At 49.9% G+C, this 15,958-nt stretch overlaps 1 protein-coding gene across 1 annotated transcript; it reads left to right on the top strand.

Annotated features, from left to right (window-relative positions):
• Positions 1-4,290: 4,290 nt before the first annotated feature.
• Positions 4,291-9,997, top strand: OTP (orthopedia homeobox). The gene is made up of 3 exons (XM_056325257.1): positions 4,291-4,327; positions 5,292-5,701; positions 9,467-9,997. The coding sequence occupies exons 1-3, from the start codon at positions 4,291-4,293 to the stop codon at positions 9,995-9,997; spliced, it is 978 nt and encodes a 325-aa protein (XP_056181232.1).
• Positions 9,998-15,958: the final 5,961 nt, after the last annotated feature.

Here is a 15,958-nt window from a genome sequence, read left to right as displayed (position 1 = left end):
GTTCATTTCCAAAGAAGTCATATTTTCGAGAGGGTTGATTGCAATAAAAACACGTGTTTATGTTTTTCCATTTCTTAACTCCAAATTACGCCTAACGAAAGGATATAGTTTGATTTGTCATTTGTGTTTAGGGTATGCTGATGTGGAAAAGTAAGCAAATAACACTCAAAAGCATAGCTGTAATTTACAATGAATTAAAATTGATTCTTTTCATCAGGCAAGAAAACAGGGAAATGTGAGGTCGTTAATTATTGAGGGAGGCGCTTCTCATTAAAGCGAACAATGTTACAATGCAGCACTGAGAAGCAGGAATGTGAATAATATCCGATATTTTAGCACTACTCTCTGGAAACAATAAAAAACCACACACATACACGGAACAACAACAACATCAGTAACAAAAAACGAACCCACCCCCACCCCCCCAAAAAAAAAAAAAACAAACCAAAAAAGCCGCTTGAACAAGCCAGGGAACCAAAAGTTACATTTGATAAACGCTGGGAGCGTTGCAAAGTGTAAAAAGAGATTGCGGCTGTCTGCATACAGCATCCCCCCTAACTGGACGGATGCTCAATAAATACATAAATATCAAATCACAAACCTTATCAGTCATTTACGCCAAGCCACCCTGCTGACTTTAGCAGTTTAACCTTATTTTACCGTATTTCTCGCTCCAAATATAATTACTCTGATAAAAGAGGTTCTGTTCCTAAATCAGAGCAGAATTGGTTAAATACACTTGTTTATATTACAGCCTCATTCAATCAGGGCTTGAGTTTTGCGGGGAGGGGAGGGGGAGAGCTCCGAGGCTTGGAAAGTTCTCTACCCTTTCTCCCAGGGTCACGGCACTGGAGAATTGGGGTGATCCCGGTTCCTAAGGCGGCCCGTCACGGCCCGCCGCGCTGACTCGGGCGGATCGGCCGGCCTGGGCCGGAGGGGAGGGGGGAGCCGACCCCGGCCGGGACCCCGGGATCGGGCCCACCGGGAAGGGAAGGGAAGGGAAGGGAAGGGAAGGGAAGGGAAGGGAAGGGAAGGGAAGGGAAGGGAAGGGAAGGGAAGGGAAGAAAAAAGAAAAGGAAGGTGCGGGGGGAGATGATCTCCCGGCGCCTAGACCCTTGGCAGGCGTTCCTGTACGAAATTCAATCTCTATTTTTTATGAGAAGTAAACTGTCTAAATAAATTTTATTAGGGGCAACCAATATATTTTCTGGTACTGCCCTTTGTTCCAGTTCTACGTGTGTGTAACAATCTAAAACCTATTTATTGAGGAAAAATCACTGGATCCGTCATAGAAAATCCTTTTACTTTGCTCTGAAGTGATTTCTGAAGACACTCGTGTCATTCTGAAGATTTTGGGCCATTGTGCTAAAGCCTTTCCTTGTTAGGAACTTCAGTTCCTATGATCATGTGGGGAATACCGTAAATTGTAACAGGGAATGGGCTTGACTGGCAGTTTCCTGGCTACACTGGGAAAATGGAAAGATGACGGGAAATAAAATCCTTGTAAATACATCTCCGACGCTGCCCAGGTGAATTCAGGCACTTGACAAAACAGGAGTGCGCGGAAGCGGAATGTGATTAGGGTATTTTACATATGCCCCATTGTCATTTTCTTTCTGACACGCTTAAGTGTCAGCCCTGCCCGTTTTTTTCTCTTCCGCAGACTTCCTTCTCTGATTTCCTCCTTTCCCTTAAGACGATTGTGCTCTGAAGTCTTGGAAGAAATGATTTAGTTTGTTTATACTGCTATAAAAATCAAGTGCAATAGAAAAGTCATAAAATGAAGCGCGCTATCAATCACACCGCAACATTGTTATTCAGCAGTTACTAACAGAGATTGATAATCCTTTGATTTCATCCCATTGTTATTACTCTGATGTGTCTGCACATTAACTATTACACATTTATTTATCGACATGAAACACACAACAACACGAAAGAGCTGCACACGCACGCCGCACGACCCTGCCCGCCGCGCGCTCGGCAAAAGCCGGCTGCGGGCACCTGCAGCGCCCGGACATTTCTGCCGGTATCTGCCGCTAAAACCGAGCCCAAACGCCCCGGCCGACCCCTGACACTCGCGTAGCTCCTGTCCCCAGGTCGGGCCAGATCCGCCGCGCCGCGAAGGGCTGAGCGCCCCGCGGCTCCCGCCGCCCCCGCCCGGCTCCGCGGTCCCGGCGGCCGGCTCGGGGGGCGGCTCTCGGGAATTTTCACCTCCGGGGCTTCCCCTCCGGCCCTGGAGCTGTACACAGACAATCATTTTAAAAGGAAAAAGGCAAAACAAATGAGTCATCTCCGCCGTCCCCCATCCAACCAGGAAAACAGTAAAAAAATCCCGAAACTCCCACCCCACCTCCACCTCTTTCTCTCTCTCTCCAGCTAAATTGTGGCCCGGCTCTGGGTCTCTCTCCCTGCTCTTAGCGGCCGTTCCCGGGCACCCAGGTTTATTGCAACAACCCGACGTCTCGAAAGCTGAATTGAATCAATGTAGCCTGAGCAGGGAGGAGGGAAACGGGAAGGAAAAAAAAAAAAAAAGGCAGCAAAACTGCCCTAGAGATCGGTCGGCCGGTTCCTTTGTCTCCTTGTTCAGTCGCTGCCGAAACCCCTGCACATCTGAGCTGCAAACAAAACCACTCTTGCATCTGTTCGCATGCAGTATTTACAATGTTTTGTGTAAGTCAATTGGATGGCGGAAAAAACAAAAGCCATTGGCGCTGTATTATTTAACACAGACTTCACTGGGCTCCCTTTTTGGTGGAAGCCTTATTTGCACTAAATGAATAATCTTAATTGCATCACTTTTGAATTAAAAATCAATGTTAATCAAGTGGGAAGTAGTAAATATCAGTTTTCATTGTGCCCCGGTAGAGGGTATTTTTCTTGTTTTGCAAATAAAAATACAAGTCAAATAACTTTAAAAGGGCATTATGTTCTGCTGCAAATACAATTGAAACGGATTGTTTAGGAGCAGATCAGAAATGGTACAGAATTTTGCACTTAATTTCCTCAGTTATCATTTACAATAAGAACCTCTTGGCTTGACAGCCAAGTCTAAACAGTAGTAAATTAGTACAAATTTATACTGATTTTACTCTAATAATCGTAATAAAAGCTTATAGATTTGGCACTAATTACATAAATGCCTAATGATCTTGAAAATTACTCTGGTTAGAAATATATTACTAATCTAAACTTTGTTGTTGGCTGGCTTTGAAAAATCAGAACATTAGAAATGGTTCGCTTCACTTGTGCAAAGCACTTTAAATTGTTCAAGTAGTTTAACATATTCAAGAGGAAAATAAAAAGCATTTAACTTTATTTACTGCTTTAAATTGAGTTTGTAGGCGAGCCGAACTTGGAAACTTCACCCGAAAAACTAAAGCTTACGGGCTTTTGTATCCCGGCCCGGGAGGTAGCGCTTCCCGGGCGGCCGGGACGCGCGGTGCTCGGCTCCCTTCCCCCGCGTTGCGTTGCGCCGCTGCAACGAGCGGGGCCGGGACGGGGCGGCTGGGAGCGGCCCGGGCCGCTGCGGGAACTCGCGCTAGTTTCTCTTCCCTCGCCGCCCCGCAGCCGTCGGGGCCCGCCGGGGGCGGCGGCGGGTGGGTGAGAGCCGGGCCGCCGCCGCCGCCCCGGAGCACGGTCCCTGGGGCGGCCGTGGAACGGGGCCGGCGCTGCCAGCCCCGGCACCGTGCAGCCGCCTGCGCTCACCGGCTCGCATCGCCCCGGTGGGCGCTGGGCTTGCGAGCGACCCCCGGGAGCCTGACCGGGTCGGGTGCAGGGTGCGCTCCGAGGAGGCGTTACAAAAAGAGAAAAAGGAGAAGAAAACCCGATAAATCAGAGGTGACCCGGCGCGGGAGGAGGGTGGCAAATGTGCGTTTGGAAGGGAAGGGGAGCGGGGGAAGGAGGGTGGCGAGGCGAGCGGACAGGGGCAGGGAGCGGCGGCGCGGCGCGGGCCGGGCCGGGGCGGCGGGAGGCCGGGGCGGCGGCGGCGGCGGGCGGGCGGCGGGCGGGCGGAGCGGGGCGCTCCGGGCGCTGACATTTGCAGGCTGCCCTCCTGATTGGTCCCCGCGCCGAGCTGCTCACGGGTTCATTGAAGTGTTAAGCACCTCCCCGTCTCTCTAAAGGACATTATAATGCAAGAGACCCCCTTTTTAACCACACACCGAATTTTCTTTCATTTAGGCGATCTATATATATATATATATATATCTCATATCTTATATCTATTTTAAATAACTTAAGGCCGCTAAAATTTGGGGGGGAACAGCCTTCGCCCTGGAGCGGTGCGCGATGCTGTCTCACGCCGACCTCCTGGACGCCCGTCTCGGTGAGTTTCCCCCAGCACCCCCCCGCCCGCGGCGGCTGCACCGGCGGCGGCGGCGGCAAGCGGGGAGGAAGCCGGGGCAGGAAATTGACAATTTGTTCCTTATTTTACCTTAATGCGATCTAAATGGGCTAATTCCTTTAAAAGTAATTGTACTGTATTAAAGTTTAATTTGATTTAACATTACGGGGGAAAAAAAAAGAGAGAGAGAAGGAGACCTACGGAGTATGTAGATCTACAGCGAGTTGTGGATCATTTAATTTCTCTCTCCCTGTTTTTATACACATACCTACACCTTGTTACTGTGATGATGATGATGATGATTATTTTAGGACAGATGAGCTCGACAGTATTTACGGAAGAGTTCTGAGTGGCCTTTCCCTGCTCACCTGCTCTCTTTCCTCTCACCTTCCTTTCCTTTTTTAAAAAAAGAGAAATATCTATATCTACCTATTTATGGTTATTCATGAGTCTGTTTAGAGGAGCGGAGGGAGGAGAGGGGAAAGATCGGCCAGGGTGACTGCGGGCCCCGCACATCTGTCGGGGAAGTAACGCTCCCGGCAGCAGGGCGGCTCGAGTGTCATTTCGTTCTCTCCGTCTCTTTCTTTCACCAGCCCCGCTGGAAAACCCAAGCTGAACCCGGCAAAGCTTGCCCCCCTCCTTCCCCTTCCCCTCCCTTGGTCTCGCAAGAGGAGGCCCGGCAGGGAGCTGGTTATTTAAGCAGGAAGAGGAGCTGCCGTAAAGTTTTCTCTTCCCCACCCGGGCTGCGCCGGGCCGGGTGCTCTGCGCGTCGCAGAGCCGAGCTGGGCTGCGGGGCTGGCGGGCGGGCGGGGGGCGGCGGGGGGTGGCGGAGCGGAGTCGGTGGCGGTGGCTGGATACCTCTCGCCGGCTCAGTGCGCTGGAAAGCGGCTCTGATGGATACATGCCCGGCTGCAGGGGAGTGACCACGGCTCCTTTGCTTCCGCAGGGATGAAAGATGCGGCCGAGCTGCTGGGACACCGGGAGGCGGTGAAGTGTCGGCTGGGCGTAGGGGGCTCGGATCCGGGGGGACACCCGGGAGACATGGCTCCCAACTCGGACACGGTGGAAGGGACCACCCTGCTGCCGGGGGAGGACATCACCACCGTGGGATCCAACCCCAGCTCCTTAGCCGTCAGCGCCAAAGACCCCGACAAGCAGCAAGGCCAGCAGGGCGGCCAGAACCCCAGTCAGGCTGGGCAGCAGCAGGGGCAGCAGAAGCAGAAGCGGCACCGCACCCGGTTCACGCCGGCGCAGCTCAACGAGCTGGAGAGGAGCTTCGCCAAGACCCACTACCCGGACATCTTCATGCGGGAAGAGCTGGCCCTGCGCATCGGCCTCACCGAGTCCCGGGTGCAGGTATGAACAGCGGCCCCCGCGCAGAGTCCGCCGGCCCCTTCTCCGGTCGCACCGACGGCGGCGCGGCGGGCCGGCGGCGAGGCCAGGCACAACGGGGCGGGAGGGTGGGTGCCCCCAAACCTCAGCCCGACAGTGGGGGAGGAAACCAGCCCCTGAACGCAACGGTTTGGTCAGGAAACCTTGACGCCGGACACCCCCGCCCTCCTTTCCGCAAAGCTGTTCCAGTGGTGCGGTCCCCTTGTCCCCTATCGGTCCGCAGCACGGTAGTCCCGAGCGGGGTGCGGGCGGAGGGAAGCCCCCTTCCACGGCCCGACGTGGGCCAGGAAAGAGCCCGGGGGGGTACAGCCCGGGGGGGTACAGCCCGGGGGGGTACAGCCCGCGGGGGGCGAGCCGCAGCCCTTGCCGTAGCTCGGCGCCGAGAGGCGAGCCACAAACCGCTGGGAACCGCCCCCGTGCCCCGGTCGCTGTCCAGGGTGCTGCCGGCGGCGCTGCCCGGAGCCCCGGGGCGGGGTCGTGGAGCGGGGCGGCTGTCCACGGTGCTGCGGCGGGCGCCCGTGGGACGGGGGGAGCCCCCGGAGCCCGCCGCCGGGAGGCTCAGGGTGGGGGGCGAGGGAGCACGCAGATTCGTGAAAAGGCACTTCGGTAAAAGGCAGCTCTGTCTGCACCCGGAGTTTCCCCATAACGGCTTTTATAATGCCTGAGGACGGCACGGGTAGCCAGTAACTTCAGCATCGAGGGTGTACTTTGTTCTCTAAAGTACATATATATACTTATGCACACAGACATATATATATGTATTTGTACACAGGCACATAAGTAACTATTCAGGCAAGTCAATGTAAACAAAATTTGGAAAAGGGAGAGAGGGATCCAACCGCTAGACTGCTCTGATGTGGCTTTTGTGTGTAGAAGGCGATTTTAGTGACTTTCTAGGTGAGTCCCCTCCGAGGAACGGGCTGTGCATCCCCGCTCAGCACAGCACACCGGGAACGTCGCCGCACTTTACCGCAGCCCGTGTTCAAAACCCCTTTTGGCAAGCCTAGGCTCCTCTAGCTAAATAAGGACACGTCAAAAGAAATCCCCAAATACAGGGTTTTATGAATGGAAACTGACTGTTCTCGAATATGACAGAAAATGCATGTCTGCTTTTAAAAAGTAAAACAATTTGACTTAGCCTACACAGGACTATAATTAGTTTAAATTAAGAAAGAAATTAGATTCACAAATAAAATATAATTGGACAACTGACTCCATGAAAAAAAAAGAAAACGAGCTCTATTAAACTTTATTGGGTTTCCCAAAGGTTAATGATACCAATTTCAATATTAGGAGTGTGGTAAATGGAGTAAAATATAAAATATAAAATGGAAATAGTTATTTTCTAACAGCATATCAAAGAAATTCGTAGGAAGAAAGACAAAGTGTTTTAATGGCCTCGGCATAATCTTAAACCAATGCGAATAGCTCCAGACTGCTGATAAAAACAGTTTAATAGACTGGCAATTTAAATATTTTTTACAATAATGTTCTGTAGTTTAAAAAGTAATCAGATCAACATAACCTTCTTAATTAACACTTCAAAATGATTAACATTATATAATCTGAGGCAAAATAATTTATTTAATGTATTTACTTCACAATCCGATGTATCACTGCTCCTTGACCAAATTTAGATTAAATAGTAATTGGTTTATGTTCTTATATGGGTACTTTACAGTTTTCTTTATAGTTAACAGATTGCCTACACATTCCTTGCAGTATGTGGGCTCCACACTGATTAAGGAATCCTCCAAATAGTTAATTTATAGCAGCTGTATATGTTTTTAAGGGTTTTAGATGCTAGGATAAATCACCACTTTCCTCATTTTAGATCTGTATTTAATGTATATGATACATTTAAATAATTATTAAAGCGGCTGGTGCTTAAACGGGAGTCCAATTCCATGTCTGATATTGCTCTGCTTTTCAGGCTGCTGTAATAAAACCATTCTTTTTATAGCATGCCATTATTAGAAACCAATTTCAGAATTATTTATAACCTGGAATGGCTTATTAAGCAGCAATGCGAGAATCATGCAAATTACGCGATCAAATGCAATATAATAAGCATAATCATTAGTCTCTAGCACGGATTAATTAACTTTCAATATTTTATTTACATAAAAACCAAATCAGTGAAATAACTTCTGCACAGTCAGGCTTGCCTTTCAATATTTTATATGAACAAAAATAATGTGCTGTAATTCCATTGACCGTGTCCCCCACAATGGTCCCGTCACCTGCCACATCTTAATAGGGGACAAGCTGAGAGTATTTTCTAGTTTTCTAATGGAATGAGAAATTGCATTTTCTTCCTCTCCCAGCACTATTAAAGTGTAATGAATTCGGCCCAGAGTTCACGGCTGGCTGATCGAAATGAACCTGAGATCTGAGCTTTAATACAGCTCTCCAGATTTCCTACCAAATCTTCACATTAATCATCCGCTGGATTCCAATGAGATCTTCATAAAGCTTCGGCTCCTGAAAAGAAAAAAAAAAAAAAGAAAAAAAAGGAAAAGAAAAACAAAAGTGATATTGTCTCCTCGTCTTTCTCTCTAACCCATTTATAGCTGGGGAATTAAATGGGCTATATATTTTAAAACACATTTACAGTATGTCTATATTACTGTAACAGCAGACATCATCAAGGTAGATTTTTAAATTCCAACCTCCATTAGATTCTCACTGTTGTATTAATAATTTTCAGGGGCTAGTTGCATTTTAAAAGGAGTCCAAAGTTGCCAAATGCTGGCGGTTAATATATTTCTAGAGTTGTCATGTGTGCATTTTCAAAATCTCCCCCAGGTTTTCCCTGCGTTTTAATCTGTCATGCACTAGTTTTCAACTGGAAACATTCACATTTTAAAAGCATATGCAGCATAGCTATGAGCTGAGCCGATCAGACCTGACGGAGATTCTTTACACCACCAGTAAACCATGAAACATAAAAAGATTTTGTAGCTGCAATTTAACTATTAACCCTAAAACATAACTGAAGGCGACTTTTCGATTATTCATATAACATTTAGCTCCCTAACGGCTGCTCGTTCCCGCTAACGGCCGCCGCTGCCCCCGGCCCGGGTGTGCGCGGTGACACTGGGGCTCTGCGCGCGCCAGCGGGCCCGCTCCACGTGCGGCGCGGCCAGGCCCGTCGAGCCACCGCCACCGCGAGCACCCGCCCGCCTAACACCTCGGGTTTTTTTTTTGTTTTGTTTTGTTTTGTTTTTTTTTTTTTTTACCCCTAGTGCGGGCGGTTTTCCTGCCCCGGGACCCGGGCGGCGGGGGGGAGGGTGGGCTGCCGGTCGGAGCACGGATCCCGGCCCCGCCGCGCCCCGCGCCGGTGGCGGCTCCCGAGTGCTGCCACGCCAGAGTAACAGCCGTGGGCCAGTCTTTTTTTCTTTTTTTTTTTTGTGTGCGTGTTACTGTATTTTTTTTCGGGTGGAGGCCCGGCTCCTCTCCAGGAGCCGCCTCCCGAGGGACGGAGGCTGCAGGCGGCTCAGTCCCGGGACGGGCACTGCCAGCAGTTCCGTTATTAAAAGTTGCAGCAGTTTCGCTACCCCGTGACGGGGACGCGCGTGGGTCCGCGGGTGTGACAGGCGACCACGGCCGGGGGGCGGGCCTCGGGAGGGGGGCAGGCAGCCAGGCGGGGGTGACGGACCCCATGCCACCGAGCCGCCGCGCGGGCGGGTCGTGGCTAACGGTGCGTGTCGCTGCCCGCCGCCCCAGGTCTGGTTCCAGAACCGTCGGGCCAAGTGGAAGAAGCGCAAGAAGACCACCAACGTCTTCCGCGCCCCGGGCACGCTGCTGCCGACACCGGGGCTGCCGCAGTTCCCCTCGGCCGCCGCCGCCGCCGCCGCCGCCATGGGCGACAGCCTCTGCTCCTTCCACGCCAACGACACCCGCTGGGCCGCCGCCGCCATGCCGGGCGTGTCGCAGCTGCCGCTGCCGCCGGCGCTGGGCAGGCAGCAGGCCATGGCGCAGTCCCTGTCCCAGTGCAGCCTGGCGGCCGGGCCGCCGCCCAACTCCATGGGCCTCTCCAACAGCCTGGCGGGCTCCAACGGCGCCGGGCTGCAGTCGCACCTCTACCAGCCCGCCTTCCCCGGCATGGTGCCCGCCTCCCTGCCCGGCCCCAGCAACGTGACGGGCTCGCCCCAGCTCTGCAGCTCCCCGGACAGCAGCGACGTGTGGCGGGGAACCAGCATCGCCTCCCTCCGCCGCAAAGCACTAGAGCACACAGTCTCCATGAGCTTCACCTAATGGCCGACGCCGCGCCCCGCGCCAACGCCGCCGCCGCTGCCGCCGCCGCATCGCCCCGCGCCCCCGCCTCGCCCGCCCGCCCCGGCCCGCCCCGGTCCCCCGCCTTCCCCCACCTGACTTACCAGGGAGCCGACTCAGGATCTGAAATCAGACGCCAACGGACTGGTTTGTGGGCCGAGAAATACCCCCCCCACCACCACCCCCGCCCCCCCCCCCGCCCCCGCGCATCCCCCCAGTCCCCCGCGGCCCGGCCTGGCCGGCGGCCGCTGCTCCCCGGCGGCGGAAGGACCCGGGGCCACCCGCGCCCGGCCCTGCCTCCTTCCCCCGCCGGCACCCGGCCGGCACCGCAAAGAAATTAGTCATGGTTTCGTTTCCTTAATTTTTACGGTTTATTTAAGAGCAGCGATCTGCCGCCGGCCCCCTCCGCTGCGAGGGCGCCGTCGGGGGGCGGTTGGGCGGGCCCGCGGAGCGCCACTGAGACCCCCCGAGAGAATCAAATCCATTTTGGTAAAGCATTTATATGCGAGAAAGAGCAAAGGAGATAGGGGGGAAAAAAGAAATGAAAAAGTTTCTTTTCGTAACAGTAAAACACACGGGGGAAAAAAAAAAAAAGGAAAAAAAAAAACCAACCCCGAAGCAAAAGCACTTCCCTTTTTCGGATCTTTGATTTCGTGACAGTTGAGTTGCCGATCCGCCCCACCTTAATTTACGCATTTATTTACGTTCCTGCTGCTATTGTCCCTCCTGCATCTTCCGCTGCCGCCGACGGAGGCGCCGCCGCCGCCCCCGCCCCGCCCGGCCCGGCCCGGCCCGGCCCGGCCCCGCGGCCCGCCCGCCTGCATGTGCCGGTCACCCCGCCGCAGGGCAGGGCCGCTGGAGGAATGAACAAACGATGTGTAATAGGATGTTTTGTGTAGATAAAGCATTCTTGTTAACATACTGGTCGATTCGTGATATGTTTTAACTTATTGTCTGTGCTTATTTATTGAATTTTGGGTTTCTTAATAAATGTTTGAGCTAATATAAAATATATTACTTGACTTTTCCGGACACGTTTATATCAAGTTAATGTGAATGGATAAATAATATCATTTTCAGTATGTGATATGAATAATTATGGATTTTGATGTGGCGTGTGAGATATGAGAGGTGTCTTGAATCGCAGGCAAAAAAAACAAAAAAAAAAACGACAGGACTTCCTTCTGTGGGGATTCACCGAGTCCTTTGTCACAAGTTTGGGGATAGTTTTGCTTGCTTGAATTTTGCCTTTCATTTATCACAATTTTAATACTTCATGATAAATAAACTTTTGTTAATCTTTCTGTGTGATTTGCCTTTTAACTGTAAGTCGGGAGAAACTCGGCGGGGGGGTAGGGGTGGGGCGGGGGCGGGGGCGAGGGGGAGTGGGGCGGTGAGAGGCCGGTGCGGGCTGGTGCGGGCCGGGCTTGCAGCGGGAGCGGGCGTGGAGGGCCGGTTCGCCGCAGACCTCTCTGCCTGTTCGGAGCGGAGCGCACGGCTGCTAGCAGCGCAAATCCCACCGACGGGAAAACCGTGCGTTTGCTCCCGTGCAAACTTTAACGCGCGGGAAAAGTAGGTGCAGGACTTCGGCAAGTGTCGCGCAGCCCAGCTTGAGTTTCTTTTTTCCTTCTCTTCCCTTCCCCGCCCTTTCCTTTTTTAATGCAATGCACTAAGATCTCTTCTCCTTGTACATCAATTACACACCTCTTAATTACACACCTGAGAGTGCCCGGCTCCATAGGCACCCGCTGAAGGGTCCTTGCCCGCTCCAAAGTGCATATTACATATGCATATTTAATTTAAAAGAGAAATAAAAGCAGAATAAATTATTGGCAATCCAGGCTGTGAGTGGGTCCGCTGGGGGTCACCTGAGGAAGCCGCCCTGCGCCCCTTCTGTAGGAGCCTGTTCATGCAGGTGCTGAAACAGCCCGGGATGCTCACCCTGAGGTGGGCCAAGCCAGGCAAGACAGGTCCCATACCATAAGCCATACCTTACCAGGTAAATGCCTGGGCTAAGAAGTCACCATGCCCTGTCCCTCCTTCCAGCCCTCCCTTTTCTCCCCAGCCTGGCCTGGGGCCATGCCGTTGCCCCTCTGCACCCAGGCTTAGCTCTGAGTCTGAAGTTTGTGATCAGTTTAGATCAGCCATCAAAGATGTGGCTGCACAGGGTGCCTACGGAGCAAGGCTGGTCAGAGTAACCCCCTCTCCTCTATCCCCCATGAGTGCCCTTCTGTGGGCCAAGGGGAGTGGTGGCCCATCCAGGATGTCCCTTGGCCTTCCCAATCCCACAGCAGTCCCTTCCCCATGCTGTGGCACACTGGGAAGACAAACAGGTCTCCACTTACATCAGAGGAGTGCAAATCTCACTCCTTCCAAATGTATGGAAGGTTGTTTACAAGCATGTAATTTTTACAGCTGCTTTATATTGCTATAAGTAAGACAGCTTTATGATGTAGGGATGTTGTAAAGTGCAGTATAGAAGGTCTTTAAAAAATATGTGCTTTTTAATGGTAGAGAAAAATGCTCTCTCTGGCTGGGGGCAGGGGATTGAGAGGCAACCTGTAAGATCCAACTCTTGACACCGAACACCGCAGCCCTATGGAACGGGCCTTACAAAGGTCCTTCAGCGTAATGCTCGCTCCTAAAACATCCATCATTTCCTCCATATTCTAATGCAACTGTTGTGCTGCTTATGAGCAAAGCTTTTTGATCCTACCCAACTTTGATGCAACATTTGTTTCCATGGCAATAGATCTTTGTGTTCTGAGTCCTGGAGATTTTTGAAATTATATGTACCCTTAGCACCAGCTGAAGTTTTGCAACCTGAAACATCTAAGCAGATGCTCTTATGTATTTAACATGGATGAAAGGAAGAGGACTGCAGGTTTCACTAACACATGTTACAGGTTGTCTGTGGATTATTTTGTTACAAAATCTCACCCACACTGATATTGCAAAGATAAAAATTAAACAGCACTGACCAGTTCTACCTAGCAACATGAACAGCTTTGCTTTGTTCATGCAAAGTGGCCAAAGTAAATGGGCGAATTCCATATATATCGAGGGGAAACATTTATGCCAAACAACAATTAACTTATTACTAAGTAGCTAACACCAGGCACTAAGGTTGTTACAGCTGGGCTTATTTGCTTGCCTTAAGGTGCATTTTAGCTTTGAGCAATTCCACCTAGCATGTAAGTAGACTGAGATTTATGTTTGTATATATGGATTCATTTCCACACCAGCACGTATCTACGCAGCTTTACTTTCCTCTAAACACAACATCACCCCTAATGTCTAAGGAATATACATAACAATAATGTCACTGAACCTTTCATTTGCTCTCTTGATGAAATGCTTTAACACTCTCCCTCTCCTGTCTTCCTCCCCTCAAATCCCTGTGGAAGGCAGAATCTGCTCTTAACTGCTTCTGGAGATTGCATTCACTGAGCATCACTAACATTGGAAGAAAGTTTGTGCAAGGCAAGGGATCAGATAACATTGCAGCATGGATTATATTATTGTACTAGCAGCAATGAACCCTGCTCTTAGAAATGAAAATGTGGTTTAATTTGTGTTGTGGTCTTTAAATTTTCATTTTTCAGAATAAAAATCCCTGCACATGAAAATGTATCTTGCAGTAATGGAGGTATGGCAGTTAACCTGTCAGTTGAAAGTATGTAACCTTCCTTTTCTCCTTTTCATGACAAAGGTAATCTCATCTGAGGGCATTTATGTGAAGAAATAACAGCATGGCATGGTGAAACCACTGGCTCATTAATCCTGGCATCTACTTCCTGCAGGGCTTCTTGATTAGTTAGATTCATTCATCGGGTATTTTGGAGTTTTTGATTTCTCACCACTGGCTAGGTTCACTGAGTTCAGGCTAAATTGAGCCAGAAGCAATGTTTATTAGTAATTTTGTAATACAGACTACTCTAATAATTCAGTACAAATATCTCATCTGAAATATATCCATTCACCCTAATACCTAATGCAGTTTGCAGCTGTGTTCAGAGAGAACTGAGAGAACACAAGTGATTGGGCATGTATTTTCTAAATTATTAATGTGAGAGCTAATAGCAAACTCCTCTTCATTTCCAATGCTGGAATTAAGATCCCCTTTTTTTTAAAGCAAGCCCTGACACGGAGGCAACCACCTGCCTGCCATTAAGGCTGAGCTCAGAGCGGTTGGTCTGGGAAGCATGGCCTGTTTAGCCTTTCAGCGTAGAGATGAAAAGGAAAACAAAGGAATTTTCATTTTTTCCTCATGTGTGCTATAAACATAGGAAAAATCTAAATGCCACAAAAGGCAAAGGAAGAGAAATCCTTGGAAATTAGCATCCTGTAATGTCACAGATCTATCTCAACTATTTGATCATCGTAATAGAGTTACAGCTTGGTCAAAAGAGACAAAGGAGCAAAGGCCTTGATCTTGCAGCCTTTAAAGCCCATGCTGACCTGACTGTGAGTTCAGCAGATGCATGGGTGAAGGTCTGCGGGACTGATAATCAGAATTATTCTGCCAGAAAACTTTAACCCATTCTGTAAACTACCTTTTCTGAAAGAAGTAAGAGGACCATGTATGGACCACATTCAAATGTCTGACCACAGCTTGTGCCATGTTGGCTCATCTAGCCACAGGTAAGAGCCAGTGTCTGGGAGCCAGTTTGACTTCATGAACATGTAATGTACCCAAAATCTCTGGGCAAGACAGCTGACAGCCACGTCTTAACTCAGAGAAGCAGAATTTGCCCCAAAAGACATAGGATCCACAGGTCCTTTTAAACATCATGGACCAATCATCACCCCTGGCGGAGATGCAGCCTCCTGGAGAGGAAAACAGCGGTGGTGGTGGTGGAACAGGGGACTAGGGACAGCATGGTTTTAATCTTTCATTTCACCACAATAAAAATAGCATCAAGAGTCGGAGGGGCTTATTGTGCTCGGGATGTGGTAGGGGACTCTCATCAACCATCATCCTTTTCTTTGAGTAGTACTTTAGGGGCCACATTAGTAGTCACATAAAGTCCTCTGTGAGATTTACTTCTACTCCTCAGGGGAAAAATGGCAGGAGGGTGTCTCTGTTTTCACATTCCTCACAGCCAGGGCTTGTGCGCATCTTTGTCTTCCACCTGGGATGTACAATGGTATGGGTGGGAAGTTGCCTTTCTTATTTGCCAATAAATTGTGCCTGCTTCAGCTTCTCCTGAGACTGTCTTTGAGGTTTGAGAGCTCTGCTTCACCTTTACATTGCATTGTTCATCAACGCTTATGCTTAAATACATTTTTCAGAGCTAAAATTATGTTTTTATGAGCTTTGAAATCTGCCAGAGGAGAATTGCTCCCTGGGAGGAAGGAATCTAGAGGTGTTTGTGCAGGATTTTCCACTGGAGGTTACACAACCATTCTGCAGAGATCCTTACCCTCCTTCGAAGGTCGAGAGGGAAAATGCAGAATATGCTTAATACACTGTCTGTGAGGGTGATGTTCTCTCCTGACCCCCATACATAGTTTGTGCCTTGGAGTATGAAGTTTGATTAGCCTTTTCTCGCAGCATTGGAAGCATCATGGTAGTGATCCAAAAAGTACTTCAGAAAAAAACAAACTATGGACTTTCTTTCACTGACCTCCTGCTACAGTGAATTTCATAAGCTGACGATGCACCCTGTAAGGACACATTTCTTTTTTACTGGTTTCAATTTATTGCCCTTTAATATAATTTAAGTGGCAGCTATGATTCCCTGTGGTTTCTTTACAAGCTTTTAAGGTTTATTTTTTTGCTAACTTTTTGAAGAGCATTTCAGAATGACTATGAGCACTCACCGCTATTTTTCATATCTAATAATTAAAAGGAAGCACCAGCCCCTGTTTGAAGGCATAAACATTACTTTGTAATTAAATTCCTATGTACTGGAGGGCTGTGATGCTGAGCTTCCTGCC

This window comes from Falco biarmicus, chromosome Z (genome assembly GCF_023638135.1).
Source record: "Falco biarmicus isolate bFalBia1 chromosome Z, bFalBia1.pri, whole genome shotgun sequence".
NCBI lineage: Eukaryota > Metazoa > Chordata > Aves > Falconiformes > Falconidae > Falco > Falco biarmicus.
This window is presented reverse-complemented; position numbering and strand designations above follow the sequence as displayed.

Excerpts from the sequence above, each read along its gene's own strand:
- OTP (XM_056325257.1), top strand. The coding sequence starts at position 4,291 with ATGCTGTCTCACGCCGACCTCCTGGACGCCCGTCTCG. Across the intron at positions 4,328-5,291 it reads CCTCCTGGACGCCCGTCTCG|GGATGAAAGATGCGGCCGAG; the intron begins GTGAGTTTCCCC and ends TTGCTTCCGCAG. Across the intron at positions 5,702-9,466 it reads TCACCGAGTCCCGGGTGCAG|GTCTGGTTCCAGAACCGTCG; the intron begins GTATGAACAGCG and ends CCGCCGCCCCAG.